General features: G+C 32.3%; 1 protein-coding gene across 1 annotated transcript; it reads right to left on the reverse strand.

Moving 5' to 3' along the window:
- Positions 1 to 6,853: 6,853 nt before the first annotated feature.
- LOC130941291 (uncharacterized) lies at positions 6,854 to 9,715 on the reverse strand. Its single transcript, XM_057869736.1, has 3 exons — positions 9,380 to 9,715; positions 8,055 to 8,195; positions 6,854 to 7,161 (listed from the first exon to the last, which is right to left on the reverse strand). Exons 1-3 carry the CDS (start codon positions 9,587 to 9,589, stop codon positions 7,018 to 7,020), a joined length of 495 nt encoding a protein of 164 aa, XP_057725719.1. The 5' UTR covers positions 9,590 to 9,715; the 3' UTR covers positions 6,854 to 7,017.
- Between the last annotated feature and the right edge of the window lie 8,744 nt (positions 9,716 to 18,459).

Genomic DNA, 18,459 nt, shown 5'->3' on the forward strand with positions numbered 1-18,459 from the left:
TGTGAGTGTAGCTTGAATGTGCGTAGACCGTAGATGTAAAGCAAGGATCTAAAAATCGAGCCGGTGATTCAATCGTTTTAATTATTAGTTTATTAATTTATTAATCTAATTATACTTTAATTAAAAAATTATTTTATAATAAAATAATAAATAAATTATTAATAAATATTTTAAAATATAATTATAGTCAAATAGTAATATAAATTTTAAAATATCTTTTAAATTTAAAATATTATATCAACTAAAATTTAATATAATCTTTTTTATTTTATTAATTATTAACAATTTATCACTTATTAGTCAATATATCACTATTAAACTCATTAAGATGATTAGAAGAAATAAAAAAATTATTAAATTAATGAAACCAATCATAAATATTCGATCATTTACAAATAAAAGGTTATACTTCATAATTTTAACAAAAAATTAACAATATTTTCAGTCCATAGTATATTGATCACAATTTTAATAAGATTTTAGCATAATTTTAACAAAAAATTAACAAATTTTTCAGAAATTAATAAAGATTATCAAGATTTCAGATTTTCAGATTTTAAATAACAAGAACAATTGAAACTTTAAAATATAGCAAGATTCAAATCAAGAATATGAATATTAGAATCAAACTAATCAATTAATAGAACCACAACATATTAGAATCAATATTCAAGATCATCCACAATCCTAAACTACAGTAATGACTAATGATAATAATAAAACACAGATTAACTAACCAATTAAAACAAGTAAATAACAATTACCGTTAAAAAATACCTTCTACAGAGAGCAGGCAGAGCACAGAGAGGAACAAAGAACACGACGGAAGGGCTGACGAGGCTGAAGGGATGGAGCGCAGCGGGACAGTAGCTGCGTGATGGAGGAACGAGGCGAGACCAATTGTAGCAGTGATGGTGGCTTCGAAGTTAAAACAGTGGTGGAGACACTAGCTTCGAGCAGGGCGGTGGCTTCAACGGCGGCGGTGGCTGGACAGAGCAAGTGTGGGAGTGAGAGAAGAGCTCAAGTTTGAGAGGAAGGAGAAGGAGTGACTGCGTGAGAGAGTGCTTCGCAGAATCGCAGCTTAGCTTAGGGTTTCTCATTCTCTGAACGAAATGGCGCCATTTGGTGCAAAATTTTGAAAACCGGCTAGGTCTCGGTTCGATTCTATCGGATGGTTTTTGGCTGATTCAACGATTCAATCATAGTTTTGAAATTCAACAGTTATGCCTTCTGACTAATCTGTCTTTTTCATCAATTCACAGCTCGATCAATTAGTTCAAACTAGTTTTCAAAACCTTGATGTAAACTTCTTTGTAGGTGGTTAAGTTGTTAGAAAATTTCTTTTATTTTTTTAGCATGTTTGATAAAATTTTAAAAAGAGTAAACTATCATTTTTACCCATGAAAGTTGAAAACGATGATATATCTTCCATAGAAGAAGGAAATTACCATTTGTACCTATGAAATATAATTTTTGCACAACAAAATTATCCAAACACTAAAGAATCACCAAAAAGCTCTAAATTACCCTTATTTTTACCACCACTTTTCTAATCTCAAATCCCACCACCACCCAAACTCTTCTTCACCGCCACTCTCATCCCTGATTACCACCATCACTGCCGCCATACAAAATCCACAAGCTTTCTGGACCGGTTAGCTCAAAACAACACTACGGCCGAGAGGTGCGGCTTTCCCACCGCCGCCGCCTAACCTCAACAGGCGCTGCCATCTCCGGAGGCAAGCCTTTGTGATTTTGAACTCGAGATATTCTACAAGTGTACCATAGTATGAATTTGTGCTGCATCATAGAAATTAGAAATTCATTCAGGAATACAAACTAAAGTAAATAGATCAATAAAAATGTGAAATTGGATCAGTAGAGCAAGATAGAGGAAGCTTGAGTGGGTGAAGAATAGCATAGCATTGTTGGTGGTGTCTAATTCCTTCTTCTCCATTTCCAAATTCAAAACCCTAGCTTTAACTATTGTCGTTAGTTTCTTACCCTATCCGCTACTTCGCTATTGCACTCATATCCCCAAATTTCCCACTCTACAACCACCAACCCAAAATTTTAGCAGAATTTTATTCTGATTCCAACAATACCCTAGTCCTGAGCAATATCAACAAACACCATGAACATGGAAGGATTATCGCTAATCTGCGCCCCCTAGGCACTGTCGAGGAGGATGATCAAGGCAACCGCATAGACTACATCAAAGACGAATGCTGCCTCGGTATTAATTTCCACCATTTTCCATTTTTGTTCTCTAAATTCAATACGGTGAAGCTTGTTCAATCGCTTCTTGGATGGCCTCGGCCCGCCTTCAAACTCGGAATTTTCGGCGTAGGTTGGACCAAGCTGAGGCGTGCTATAAAAGAGTCGGTCGTGGGCGTCATTGGAGGAGTTTCACGTGGCGGGGTAATCAAATTTTCGACAAGAAACGTAGGGAGATACAGAGTAAGGGAAGACTAGAGGCGGTAGGTTAGCGTCGTTATTTCTGGAACGTTCGTCGGAGTAAGAGGAGAAATTAGAGATATGTTATATTAGAGGATAATTTGAAAATTTCAAATAAATTTTTTGGATTTGGATAGTTTTGTTAGCAAAAGTTCATGTTTCATGAGTACAAATAGTAATTTCCTTTTTCTATGGGTAGATATATCAATATTTTTAACTTTCGTAGGTAAAAATAGTAGTTTACTCTTTTAAAAATAAAGATAAAACTATTAAAAATAAAAAATATATTTTTTAAAGTTATAATTTATATTTTGTATAAAAAAAATTATTTTATTTAAAAACTATTTTTAATATAATAAATAAATATTTTTATATTATTATACCTAATATAATTATTAAATAAAAAATATTTTTACATGAAATATTTATATATAAAATTATTTTTATTTTTTAAAACTCTTTTAAAAGACTTTTTAAAAAAGAACACTTAAATAAGTCCATAAAACCCATTAAAAGAATCTAAACGCCTCAGGCCCTCAAGCAAGGGATCATGATTCATGAGTTAAGAAAGTGAATTGTATTTTTTCTTTGTATAAGAATTTTCTTTTGTCTAAGGGTCAGTGATACCTAATGCGTCACGTATCACTTAACATGTAAAAAAGTTATTTGTAATCAAAATAAATCTCTAAAAGTCCACACATAAGTTATTTTCATTTCTAAAATTTTAAAAATTAATCAAATTAGTCTTTATATAAATTTCTTTTATCTTTTCTTCATAATATTAAATTTAAAATATTTTTGATAGTAATAATTTTAATATTATTTTTTAGACCTTAATAAACAAATTTTTTTTACATAAAATAATAAAAATAATTAAATTATTATAAAATTATTTTGTCATTTGTATTTTAAAATTTTACATTTTTAAATTGTAATTTTTTATAGCGAAATTTTTTATTTAAACGAGTTTATCAAATTATTGTTAATTATATATTTAAAATTTAATATTTAAAATCTCACTAAATAATATAGTAGTTATTTTAAAATTTAAATCTTTTAAATTTTTTAAAATTATAATTTTTATTGTTGTTTAATTTATATAGTAGAACTCAATAATTGAAAAATCGATTTGTAGGATCACTTGTTATATCTTAATATTTTTTAACTATTGAGTTCTACTATATAAATTAAACAATAATAAAAACTATAATTTTAAAAAAGATTTATGAGTAGGTGAAACAAGAAGGAGATGATGAAGAAGAAAAAAGAAGAAGAAGAAGAAGATAGAGAATTGTGCAAACTTTATGTAAAAAATAGTACCGAAAATTTTTAACCGTTACACAAGAAGATTTTAGTTTTGTACCGAAATTTTTTAACTGTGACACAAGTTCTTGTTAAGAAGGTGAAATAAGAAAAATTATGAGAATGTGAAAGAAGAAGAAACGGAGTTTTAAATTGTGTAAAATTTATTAGAAATAGCACCGAAATTTTTTAACTATGACACAAGCTCTTGTTAAGATGGTGAAATAAAAAGAATTATGAAAATGTGAAATAAGAAGAAAAAGACGATGATGACGAAGAAGAAGAGAAAGGGGAAGGGAAAGAGGAAGGGGAAGGGGAGTTTTGAATTTTGTAGAATTTATTAGAAAAATAGCATCAAATTATTTAATTGTGACGCACAAAGTTTCTTAATTTTGACACCGAAATTTCTTAAGCGTGACAATTTTTTTAACGAAGTTTTTTTATTATTGAACTAACTGAGTGGTATTAAATTCATATATAAGATGTCTAGTCTTTCCTATGTCATTCATATAGATTGTTAATTTTTTTGTTTTAAAACACTTTTGAATATATTTTGTTGATTGAGTAAGTTAAGATTTTGGATCTGTGATTTTTTTTTAAAATTTCTTGTGTAATTTATAAAAAATTTCAATGTCATTTTTCTATATTTCTTCTGTCATTAACCTAAAATTCATATGAAGGAAGAGGAAGAGAGAAAAAAAAATTAAATGAAAAAAGATGGTGGAGAAGAAAGAAGAGGAAGGATAAAGAGGAAGAGAAAGAAGAAGAACGAGAATAAAAGCTAAAACGTAAATGCATGTACATAAATTTAACTTGAATGGACTTGGTTACAAAAAAGGTTTAGCGTCTAGTATTTCTGCTTTTTTTAATGGTAGAATGATGAGTTAATACTCAAAATGGTCCTTAAAATTTGGTCTCGGCCTTAATTATTTATCCTCTGAAATTTCAATTGACTCAAATTGAACCTCTAAATTTTAAAAGTCTACTCACGTTAGCCCTTTCACTTATCTCCATTAATGGTGTGCCTAGTTAAAACATTAAGTGACACGCTTGCAGTTATTAAATGACGTCATTTTAGTGTTAGTGCCTAATTCCCCTTAAAACGACGCTGTTTGAGACAACAAGGGGGTTAAAACACAAATTTACTTTAGTTTTGATGATAAAAATATTGAAATAGGAAGACTCTTCTTCTTCTTCATTATCTCACATGTACAGTGGTGAGGAAGATCAATGCCGCTACTGTAGGTCTTCAATGAAGCTCAATTTAGTCGTTTCCTCATAAATTACAAAGGAAAAGCATAAGAGGCATGAATCATGCAAAAAAATAATTTATGAGGGAACAACTAAATCGACCTTCGTTGAAGACCTACAGTAGCGGCATTGATTTTTTTTATCACTGTGCATGCGAGAGAAGGAAGATGAGTCTCCTTATTTCAGTGTTTTGATTATCAAAACTGAGGTGGATTTGTGTTTTAATTCCTTGTTGTCTCAAAAGGCGTCATTTTAGGGAGGATTAGGCGCCAATACTAAAACGACATTGTTTAGTAACTGTCAGCGTATCACTTAACATTTCAACTAGGCATGCCGTTAACAGAAATAAGCAAAAGGATTAATGTGAGTAGACTTTTAAAATTTAGAGATTCAATTTGAGTCAATTAAAATTTTGAGAGTCAAATTGATGCTAAAACCAAATTTTAAAAGCTATTTTGAGTACTAATTCATAGAATGATAGCTTAAGACAAATATTTGTCAACAACTATTTACGATATTGTTAATAAGTTATAGCTCAAATGACATAATCTCCCCATACTCAATTAAGAGGTTGCGGGTTCGAGTCTCATATCTTTGATAAAAAAAACTATTTACGATATATTTGTCATGATAAACATGCCCTCTAAAATTATTGGGATTTTTTACCTAATCACAACATAACATTTCATCAATAAAATTCTTTTCTGTAAATGCAAATTTTTAATAACATTTCTTTTTCACAAGCTATCAATATTTCATCTTAATCATGCAAAATTTATCTTGACATAAATAAGTTTTTATTCCTATGAAATACTTCTTTTTTATTTTGATCTCTATAAAATTTTCTTTAAAGTTTACTGGATCAAAACAAAAAAAAATTATAAAAATCAAAATTAAAATATTTTATAAAGACCAAAAACTTATTTAAGTTAATTATCTTTGATGTTTAAAACTAAATTTACAATTTTACACAAACTAGCAATGTGGGAAAAAATTAAAATCCATTGTTTAATTTTACCAATTCATAATGAACAAAACACAAATTTTGGTTGAAGATAACAGGATAGTTTTCTTATGGATGAATTTTCTATGTAATTTTAGAGATCAAACTTATTCATACAAATTTTTTATCTTTATTTTTACTTCGAACCGAAGAATAAAGTTCTTACACGTCGTGTTGAAAATCCATCCCACCCCAATTTTCATGTTTAAACTCGGGGAGGGAAATAGATACTTTCATATAAAAATTTCATATCATAGGTAGAAGTTTACCAATCAAACCACTCACAGTACCTTCAAGATCAATGGTAAAAATCTACACATAACCCAGTCATATGAAACTTTTACAAGATAATGTACATGTTTGGACGCCATTATTTTGTTAAAAAAATTTTTTTTTTTGATAAAAGAAGATCTTTTTTTATGTTTTAACGTGTTTGGCAAATTTCTAGTAGTAAAAGTAAAAGCACTAGTAAAATAAAAGAAAAAAGATCTTTTTTGAGAAGCTGTAATTTACATCTTTTTTTAAAAGATCTTTTTTCCTTAAAAAAAAGATATTTTTCATGTAATAAATAAACAAAAAAGTACTTTTATATTGTTATACCCAAACATAATTGATAGATAAAAAGACCTTTTTACATGAGATATCCAAACATAAAATTACTTTTACTTTTCTATAAGATCTTTTAAAAAAAGATAACTCGAAAAAAAATCTTTTCTTAAAAGCTTACCCAAACAAGTCCAATATATTCCCCAACCAAGTGGAGCTTCTTATTCTTCTGCACATATGTCAATATTCTCATCTATCATCACTCCTCATGTAAAACTTTCTATAAACATATCATGCAGCAATAGGGTAGAATTACGAGGGAAATTCCTTCTTTTTACTTTTTTAATGTACAACATGTAAAACTAATTATTCAACAGATCACAACTTATATAAATAGCAACACATCCCCAAAAGGTTCACATAAGAAAACCTTGATACATACATACACCATATCAGAATTACATTTTGCTGTTATGCCTACCAAATAGAGAATGCCGACCTTCTGCTATCAACTCTCCAGTTGCTTTATTTTTCAGGAGAACGATCGTTCCGGAATAACCTCCTTTCCTTCCCAACAGCTTCGAAGTAATCTCTAGCTCATCCTGCAATAAGTTATATCTATTAGAGATAATCAAACAGCATTTATATTGTATGCAAAAACAGTTTTAAGCATATCTTACACCCTGAAAATGAAAGGATACATTGCAAGAATTCACGTTGGTGCTCACAGCAAAACTAGAGACGACAAGAAGCATAAAAGTTTGTGGCGTAAAAAAATCTGGTTGTAAGTTAAAAGCATAGAGGCTAAAGCTAAAAACTTTTAATATGAACTGGTTCTATAGCAATTAGCAGGTACCAATACACAGCAACAAATAATTGAGGTACTAGGTATGATTGTATAAACCCTAACAAATTGCACAGAACGTCCAATAGCAAATCAATACAAGCATTATAATGCAGGCTATAAGTTATAAGTCTTAATAATAATATTGTAGGACGTAGGAACTCATGGACTTTCACAATTCTCTCCCACATAAGAGATACACTGTTTGATCCAAAAAAGAGTTTGGGAACCCATGGAACTGAATTCACTAAAAATTGGAATCGATTTCCTTGATTTGGAATTAACTAACTGCATAGACTTGAAACCAAATAGAATTCAGTTACATAATTCCATTGTTTAAACCAACAACAAAAAAGCCTTATCCCATTAGATGGAATCAACAATTTCCTAGTTTATACCAAACTTTTAAATCCAATCATATCTCACCATAATATTCCGAGCACCCCGCTTTGCATAGTAACTTTTAATTCTCAATTTTCACCTTACAATGCGGGCAAAATTAATTATGCATCTAGAATACAAGGTTTGATAGATATAACTCAATCTCCATCTCCTGCCACTTTCGATATCAACACTGGCAAATTAACATAACAAAGAACTACACAAAATTGAATCAAAGGCACATAAATACAGAGGATGCTATAGACTTACATCAACTCGAGCAGTTGAAAGAAAAGAAATGGACATGTCTACTGAAACATTCATGGGGAGACCCTCAACATGTACCACAGCTCCTCCCACCTCATCAACAAGATTCGCGATTGCGCAGTTACACAACTTACCTGACTCATCCTGTAACAGAAGCAATCCATACAGATCACAAAATACTCAAGTATCGGCAAAACAACATACCACTTGTCCACAAAAAATCAGCCACCAAATTGGCCAATTCTATAAAATACATGTAAGAATATAAAATATACATTGAAAATGAGTAAAACAACACATGTATTTATAACAAATTAGGCTGAATTTTGTTGTGGATGTAGTATTTTAAAAAACCAAAAAGGTAAAAAAAGGTATTCAAATTATATGTTTAAAAAAGAGTGTCCAGGCATCATTTCAAAGAATGGAATCCATACCAATTTTCATATTAGTTCTTACGAAAAGGTGAAGATAGATAGCATCAACAATTTCCGGTACTCATAAATTCTAACTCTAATCTTACGGTAGAATGCACAATCAGGTACTCTTCATGTGTGATTATTGCATAGGCACTAAGCATTGAATACTATTAACGATTATCAAGTAACAATATACTTTAAAATCCAAATTATAAAAGGACTCACTTCATAAAAACTAATAAAAGATTAAGATAGGGCTTGAGCAACATTACAAATCTTTTAAAAGGGTAAAGTATTATTTTAGTCTCTAAAATTTAAAGGAAATCCTACTTTGATCCCTAACGTTTTAATCATCCTATTTTTATTCTAAAATATTTAATGCCATTAATATTATCCCACCATCAAATCCTTCACTAACACTTAACGAAATTGATATACTATGAATAATGTTTTTGTTAAAACTACAATTACTTAATTTTCCTCACCCATCTTCACCTTTTCAATAAGTTGAAACTATTTTTCTACTCCATTCTTCTTGTTCCTCAAACTCCTCTTGAAGAACTAATAGTATAAATGAGAGAATAAAAAAAAAGAGTAAAAAAATATTATTTGGGTTTGTTAAAAAGGTAAAGGAAGAAAAAGGGTTGAGCAAACTAACTTTAATAAAAATTTTATTAACAGTACATCGATCCTGTTAATTGTTAGTAAAGAATTTGACGGTAGGATAAATTTCATTTTAAACATTTTAGAATAAAATCAAACGATTGAAATGTTACGAACCAAAATAAGATTCCCCAAACGGTGAGTACTTTACCTTTTTTTAAATAAAAAAAGTACGATCAAACAAGAAAGAAAGTAATAATAACAAGAAGAAGAAGAAAAGTGATGATTAAGGGTGTGGAAGTTAGTTACAGTGAGGCGAGGGGGGACTTTGAAGGAGCAAGAAACGAGACCGGGTTGTACTCGGTCAACGCGGATGCCTCGGAGGATGAAGTGTTCGTAGAAGGTGCTGCTATCGCCGGGGCTTATTGAAGGAAGAGATTGAAGTCGCGATAAGGCTTCTGATTCTTGTTGGCTTAGCTGATGCTGCAGCACCGATTCAACTCCCTTCTCCGCCTTCATTTTTCTCCAAACCGTTTCACGTCTCAGCTGCCGAGTCGTTGAAGTAATGGATCAGCACTTGGGTTTTTCAATGGGGTTTTTTGGGCCTGACGGTGCAAATGCCCTCTTTTTTTACCAGATGATCACGTTGGTCTATCAAAGAGTAATGTAAAGTATCGGGTTTTATGCCAGGGTAAGTTATAAAGTTGTGTCTAACATTTCAATGTCATATTTAAGTTTTTAATATTTTAAAATTCGATGTTAATAAGAATCCGTTAGCACGATAAAATTGGATGATTTTAAAATATTAGGATTTAAATAAAATAAAAATATTAGAACAAAAACAATACATAAAAATAAATTTTAATTTTATTTTTTAATAATATTAATTTTTTACTGTATATAGTATTTAATTATTTTTTAATCACATCTAGATAAATTACTGTTAATCATATTACTTTCATTTTAAATAAATTAAATTTTTATTATTTTATACTTAAAATAATATAACTTTATTTTCATTACTTAATCATATTACTTATAATTTTTTTATAATTTTATACTTTCATTCTAATCTCATTATATTATTTATTTAGAATAAAAGTATAAAATTTATTTATTTATAAAAAAATTACATTAGTTTAAGTGTAAAATTATAAAAAAATTATTTAGAATGAAAGTAATGTGATTAAGTGTAATTTACTTAGATGTGATTAAAAAAATAATTAAATACTATGTATAGTAAAAAATTGATATTATTAAAAGATAAAATTAAAATTTATTTCTATGTATCGTTTTTGTCTCCAATGTTTTCGTCCTATTTAAGTTCTTAACGTTTCAAAATCGCCTTAATTTTGTTCCGTCGTCAATTCTGTTAACAGATTTCTAACGGTAGGACAACATTGAGTTAATTTTAAAACGTTAAGAACTTAAATAGGACACGATTAAAATGTTAGGGACAATTTTGGAATTTACTCCAAATGTTGGGACAAAAATAATATTTTATTTTTTGAGTAAAGTAAAGAGTATATCATTACCAAAGAAAAAGTAAAGAGTATATCACCCAAAACAAAGTAAAGAGTAAAAAATTAATTTGGGTTGGTCGAGTGGTCAGTTTACTGTTGGTGTTTAAATTCTGTCTTGTGCATGTAATAACCTATTGACCAGCGATAGATAAGACCCTTAAATAGAACTCAGATCTGCGATGAATTAGTCTTTGATATGTCAGGTTAGGAGATTCCGAAAGCAACTAAAAACAAAATGAATTGAGACGATTTTAAAATATTAGGCACTTAAATGAGACGAAAATGTTAGGAATAAAAATAATATATTATTTTTAGAAGAATTATCAAATCAAGTAAAATGAAAGTAAATTTTAACAGAATGAATTGTATTATAAATTCAAAATTTTTATCTAAAAAAGTGCATGATACATATATAATAAAGTATAAATTATATCTTTTTGTCTCTAATATATCGAACTTTTTTAATATTTAATTTAAATAAATATTTTTTTAACTTTAAAATAAATTTTAATTTTATCCTTCAATAATATTATTTTTTTACATAAATTTATTTAAAATAAAAAAATGTGATTAAGAGTAATTTATTTAGATATGAATAAAAAATAAATTGAATAATTATCTATTATAAAAAAATTTGAACTTATTGAAGGAAAAAAAATTAAAATTTATTTAGAAGTTAAAAACAAATTTTAATTAAATTAATCATTAAAGAAGTTCAATATATTAGAGATAAAAAAGTATAATTTATACTTTATTATATATATAACATGTTCTTTTTTTCCTTTCTTGAAAATTTATCTACTAGCATGGATAAAAATCTTGAATTGAAATTGATTATGCAATTTATTCCGTTAAAACTCACTATCATTTTACTTGATTTGGTAATTTTTTTAAGAATAATGTATGATTTTTGTCTCCAATATTTTTGTCTTCTTTAAGTTCTTAACGTTTCAAAATAGTCTTATTGTTGTCCTATCATCAATTCTATTAATAGATTACTAATGACAGGACGACACTGAGACGATTTTGAAACGTTAGAGATTTAAATAGGATGATTTAAACTTTAAGAACAACTTTAAAACCTACCATAAATATTGAAAACAAAAACAATACTTTACTCATTTCTTAAATTTTTTGAAAAAAATGCATTAAATAAATAAATAACTTTGCCTAAAAAGTAATAGATTTAGTTAATTTTTGTCTGAAGAACATATTTTAAGAATAAAATAATAGAAGATTTTTAAATTTTTTTATGTATCAAAATGTATTAAAAACACAAAAATTTTATCTTTTTAATAACTTCTACTAAAATATTTTTTCTAATATTTTAAAATATATCTTTAAGACACGTGTTAACAAGATCTATAAATAATTTATGAATCGAGTTGGAGATAGAGAAACATCATATTATTATGAGCAATAAAATAATTCAAATTTTGGAGACAAAATTTCTAAATCGGATGGGAGGATGTAAGAACCAGAGTTTTCACGTAAAATCGTTTTAATAAAATAATAATTTAATTATACAGAATGGGTTCGAAAATATAAAATTATTTTTTTTAAATATAAAGGTAAAATTTGATTTCAATGAATTTTTCTGAGTTGAAAAATGTATCTTTTGCGAAAGATTTTTGTAAGAATGCATATCGGTGCTTAAGCTGGCAGTACCGTGATAAACCCCAATTTTGTGGTTTATCTTGTGCTTAATTTGGGAGTTTTTGTCAATATTTCTCGCACTTATTCACAAGAAATGCATGATTTTGTGTTCACTTCCTAATATTGCTCCATGATAGAAAACATGCTTATTTTGTCTTAAAATTGCTATATTTTGATCCTCTTTTATTGCCACTCGATGCCGTGATATATTTGTTGAGTGATTTTAGAATTAATAGGGTAAGAATGGCCTAGAAGAGAGAAAGAAAGCATGCACAAGAGGAAGGAACATGGAGATTTGGATTTTGGGAACTGCAACACCGACGCGCACGCGCACATCACGTGCACGCATGGATGAGGATAGCTGGAAGCGGCGCGCAAGGATGGACACATCAGGCCAGAGAATTCCAACCAACGCGCACACGCACGCATGGCGCGCACGCGCACGCATGGCGCGCACGCGCGAGAAGCTGCACGTGACCTCATTAAAGAAAATCGTGCCTAGTAATTTCTGAGGCTCATTAGGCCCAATTTCAAGCTATTTCTGCATGGAAAAAGACCCAAGAATGCTAGGGAGAAGAGGTGATCAATCATTTTACACTAAGACACATTTTTTTAGTTTTTGGGGATTCTTTGTCCTTCTAGAGAGAGAAACTCTTGCTCCTCTCTAGATCTAGCTTTCATTTGATCTTCCCTTGTTAAATTCTGAATTAGATCTTGTTAATTACTAGTTTTGATGGTTTAATTTGAATTCCTTAGTATAATTTTCCTTAGATCTTGTGTTAGTTTTATGAATTCTTGTCAATTGTTACTTTATACCTATTGCATGAATGTTGTGAATCTTGCTTTGTTGATGTTACATTGATGATTTTTATGATTAATTGTGTTGTTTGAGTGGTGGTATGTTGATACTTGTTAGTTGGTATTTGTTAATTTCAATCTAATTGTAATTTGAACATGTCTTTTGTTAATGCTTACCATGTGTTTGATGAATTATTTACCTTGATTATGGAGTAGTTCTTTTTACTCTTGGCCTAGGCCAAAGGAATTGGGTAAACTTGAGTCATTGGGTCTAATGGATTTGATGATTTGGGAACCCCTAGTGGTCAATTTGATAACCATTAACACTAGCCTACTACTAGGTTAATTAGTAGTGAGGTTAGACCTTATGGGTTGATGTTGACCAAACCATTTAACATACTTCAATATAGAAGTAGACTTCATGGGTTTGGTTCCTCATAATTGTCAAGATATGGTTATTAGACAAGGATAGTGACCCCAATTTCCATGCCTAGCCAAGAGTTGCCTTTATTATTCATATTTGAAAACCCAAATTCTTAATTGTCTTGCCTTAGTTATAGTTATTGTTTAGTTGAGAGTAGAATTATATTGAATGTTGTATTCTTAGTTTGGAATTGCTCACATCTTGCTTAGTTATTTGAATTAGTTCTCTGCACTTTAGATTACTTGTTTGCTAAGATTCCTAGTTTACTTTCTTGCTCATGATTCACAACCCCGGATTTCTAACCAATGTTGAAGCACATGTTTGCCCATTCCTTGTGAGACGACCCGAGGTTTGAATACTTTGGTTACTTTATTGGGGTTGAACTTGTGACAACCAATTCCTTTCTAAATTTGATCCTCGAGAATTGTTGTTGGTAGAGCTATACTTGCAACCCAACTCCATTGAGAAGTTCTCTTCCGACGCAATTCCCGTGCCGATCAAATTTTTGGCGCCGTTGCCGGGGAATGGTTGCAACATATGCCTTGATATTGGTTATGTGAATATGTGAATATTGTAGATAGTTTATTTGCTTTCAATACTTAGCTATAGTTTAGCTTCTTTTATTTTTGTGCTATGACTCTCAAGTTTGATGACTCGATCTCAACCGAATTCTAGCTTAGCCGATTTTGATCTCGAGATTGAAAGAACTTTGTTACACACTCGGCAAGCTAGATGGCGGTTGGACTATACGGCTAGTACTTCGGCCTCTCTTGAGGAACATACCGAATCACTAGACAGTACCGAGAGTGACTTGGAGTCCGCTACTTCCTATTCTTCTGTTGGTACTACTAATACATCTTTGCATCCTACAGGTGAACCATACATGGCGGAGCCACGCCGGATCACTTTACATGAGTAAGGAGCTTCGGATATTGTACTTCAACCATTGCAAGCAATGTATCCTAACCTTGATCCAAATTTTGAATTGAAGAGTAGCTTGATAAATCTACTACCTAAGTATCATGGGTTGCCGGGTCAAGACCACATCCGATATCTAAAGAATTTTCAAGTTGCTTGTTCTACGGCTCAAAGACATGGAGCCGATGAGGTGGCTATCACGGTTTTTGCCTTCCCTTTCTCTCTTGAAGCGCAAGCAAAGACATGATTTTATTCGCTACCGGATGAGATTGCTACCAATTGGGATTTCTTGAGAAGAGAGTTTCTAGATAAATTCTTCCCACCGGAGAAGACCGACTACATCCGGAAGGAGATTTCGGGTATAATGTAAAGAGACCAAGAGAGTTTATACGAGTATTGGTCTCAGTTCAAGAGGCTATTAGAATCTTGTCCACACCATGGGATGAACACTCACTTGCTCATTAGCTACTTCACCGGAGGTCTTTGTGTGGAAGATAGAAGATTGCTCACCGCTTCTAGCGGTGGTTCCCTTTCGAAAAACAAGACGGAGGAAGAAGTTTGAAATTTGATAAAAGATGTTGCCGAAGCTACACAACATAGAAGGGTGAGAAGTAATCCTCTCGAGGGTGTGGTAGAACCGTCCCCTTCCGAATCCAGCCTAACCAAAGCACTTGGGGATATGACCACCATCCTCACGCAAATACAAAATGATCAAAAGGAATTTTACTCCATCCAAGCCGTCCAAGTCCCACCTCCAGTTGCTCAACTTGAAGGCCTTCCTAGGATTTGTGGTTTGTGCTCTAGCACCACATATTACACCGATCAATGCCATCAAATTCAAGAGGAACATGCCCTTGTAGTGGCCAATGTGAATTACAACAATCGTCCACCCTATCCTTCTCAAGGCCAAAACCATTACCCTCATGGTAGTAATCAACATCAAGGGTGGAGGGATAATGCACAAGGGAGCAATCAAAACCAAAGATGGAACAACTCTTCTTTTCATCACAACAACAACCAATCTTCATCTCAATACCACCACAACAACAACAACTACCAAGCCAACCAAAATCACCACAACCAAAACCAAAACAACTACACCAAGTACCAAGCACCACACCATAGACAACAATCTAACCAAACCTCGGCATCTCCCACTAATCAAGTTGACGAGCTTAGAGCCGCTGTGGATAAATGGGATGAGGGCTATAAGGCTCAATTCGAGGCCATGAGTGCTCAATTGGCCAATCTTACCGACATGATTTCGAAGATGTCCATGTCCTCCTCTAACAACACCAACCAATGGTGGACGAAATTGTGATCACTTGTTATTTGATTTGACTTTTTGGTCTTGTATGATTTTACTCTTAGGGCACTGTTTATTTTCACAACTCCGTTCAACTAACCAGCAAGTGTACTGGGTCGTCCAAGTAATAACCTTACGTGAGTAAGGGTCGAATCCACAGAGATTGTTGGTATGAAGCAAGCTATGGTCACCTTGCAAATCTCAGTTAGGCGGATTGAACATTTGTAATAGTGATAATTGGATTGTTCTAATAAAAAGGAATAATAAAAGGGATAGAGATACTTATGCAGATTCATTGGTAGGAATTTCAGATAAGCGGAATGGAGATGCTGTAGAGCTCTCGGACGCCTGCTATCCCATTGCTTCTACTCAATCCTTCTTACTCCTCTCCATGGCAAGCTTTGTATAGGGGTTCACTATCAGCTGTGGCTACTTTCATTCCTCTCGGGGAAATAACCTGTACGGCTGTCACTCGCACAGCTAACCAGTCTGGAGGCATCACCCATGGTTGATAGCTACATCCCATCCTCGCAGTGAAAGCTAATGCACGCACTCTGTCACAGTACGGCCAATCACCGGTTGGTTCCCGCTCCTACTGGAATAGAATCCCTCTTTTGCGTTTGTCACTAACGCCCAGCAGGTTAAAGTTTGAAGCACGTCACAGTCATTCATGAACGGAATCCTACTCGGAATACCACAGACAAGGTGAGACTTTCCGGATTCCCAGGATCCTACTCGGAACACCACAGACAAGGTTGGACTTTCCGGATCCAGATGAATGCCGCCATCTATCTAGCTTATACCACGAAGATTCTGTTGGGGAATCTCAGAGATACACATTCAAGCTTTGTTGCATGTAGAACGGAAGTGGTTGTCAATCACGCGCGTTCATCAGTGAGAATAATAATGAGGGTTATCTAACTCATCATCATTCATCATGTTCTTGAGTACGAATGAATATCTTGGAATAAGAATAAGATAGAGAATTGAATAAAAGAAAATAGAACTTCATTAATCTTTGAGGTACAGCAGAGCTCCACACCCTTAATCTATGGTGTGCAGAAACTCCACCGTTGAAAATACATAAGTAAAAGAAGGTTCAGGCATGGCCGAATGGCCAGCCCTCTCCACGATCAAGTGACCGAATGATTAGAGACTTAAAGTGGTCAAAAGATGTCTAATACAATAGATAAATGTCCTATATATACTAGACTAGCTACTAGGGTTTACATGAGTAAGTAATTGATGCATAAATCCACTTCCGGGGCCCACTTGGTGTGTGTTTGGGCTGAGCTTGATCAATCCACGTGTAGAGGCATTTCTTGGCGTCAAACTTCAGGTTATGACGTGTTTTGGGCGTTTGACTCCGGATCATGACGTTTTTCTGGCGTTTTACTCCAGACAGCAGCATGAACTTGGCGTTTAACGCCAAGTTACGTCATCAATCTTCGAATAAAGTATGGACTATTATATATTGCTGGAAAGCCCTGGATGTCTACTTTCCAACGCCGTTGAGAGCGTGCCAATTGGAGGTCTGTAGCTCCAGAAAATCCATTTCGAGTGCAGGGAGGTCAGATTCCAACAGCATCAGCAGTCCTTTTGTCAGCCTTCTTCAGAGTTTTGCTCAAATCCCTCAATTTCAGTCAGAATTTACCTGAAATCACAGAAAAACACACAAACTCATAGTAAAGTCCAGAAATGTGAATTTAACATAAAAACTAAGGAAAACATCCCTAAAAGTAGCTCAAACTTACTAAAAACTATATAAAAACAATGCCAAAAAGCGTATAAATTATCCGCTCATCACAACACCAAACTTAAATTGTTGCTTGTCCCCAAGCAACTGAAAATCAAATAGGATAAAAAGAAGAGAATATACTATAAAGTCCAAAATATCAATGAATATTAATTTAATTGCATGAGCGGGACTTGTAGCTTTTTGCTTCTGAACAGTTTTGGCATCTCACTTTTTCCTTTGAAGTTTATGAATGATTGGCTTCTCTAGGAACTTAGAATTTCGGATAGTGTTATTGACTTTCCTAGTTAAGCATGTTGATTCTTGAACACAGCTACTTATGAGTCTTGGCTGTGGCCCTAAGCACTTTGTCTTCCAGTATTACCACCGGATACACAAATGCCACAGACACATAACTGGGTGAACCTTTTCAGATTGTGACTTAGCTTTGCTAAAGTCCCCAGTTAGTGGTGTCCAGAGCTCTTAAGCACACTCTTTTGCTTTGGATCACGACTTTAACCACTCAGTCTCAAGCTTTTCACTTGGACCTTCATGACACAAGCACATGGTTAGGGACAGCTTGGTTTAGCCGCTTAGGCCTGGATTTAATTTCCTTGGGCCCTCCTATCCATTGATGCTCAAAGCCTTGGATCCTTTTTACCCTTGCCTTTTGGTTTTAAGGGCTATTGGCTTTTTCTACTGCTCCTTTTTTTTTTTTTTTTTTTTCGCCATTTTTTTTTTCGCAAGCTTTCTTTTTCACTGCTTTTTCTTGCTTCAAGAATCAATTTCATGATTTTTCAGATCCTCAATAACATTTCTCTTTGTTCATCATTCTTTCAAGAGCCAACAATTTTAACATTCATAAACAACAAGATCCAAAGACATATGCACTGTTCAAGCATTCATTCAGAGAACAAAGAGTATTGTCACCACATCAATATAATTAAACTAAATTCAAGGATAAATTCGAAATTCATGTACTTCTTGTTCTTTTGAATTAAAACATTTTTCTTTTAAGAGAGGTGAAGG

The sequence above is a fragment of the Arachis stenosperma genome, chromosome 7 (genome assembly GCF_014773155.1).
Source record: "Arachis stenosperma cultivar V10309 chromosome 7, arast.V10309.gnm1.PFL2, whole genome shotgun sequence".
NCBI lineage: Eukaryota > Viridiplantae > Streptophyta > Magnoliopsida > Fabales > Fabaceae > Arachis > Arachis stenosperma.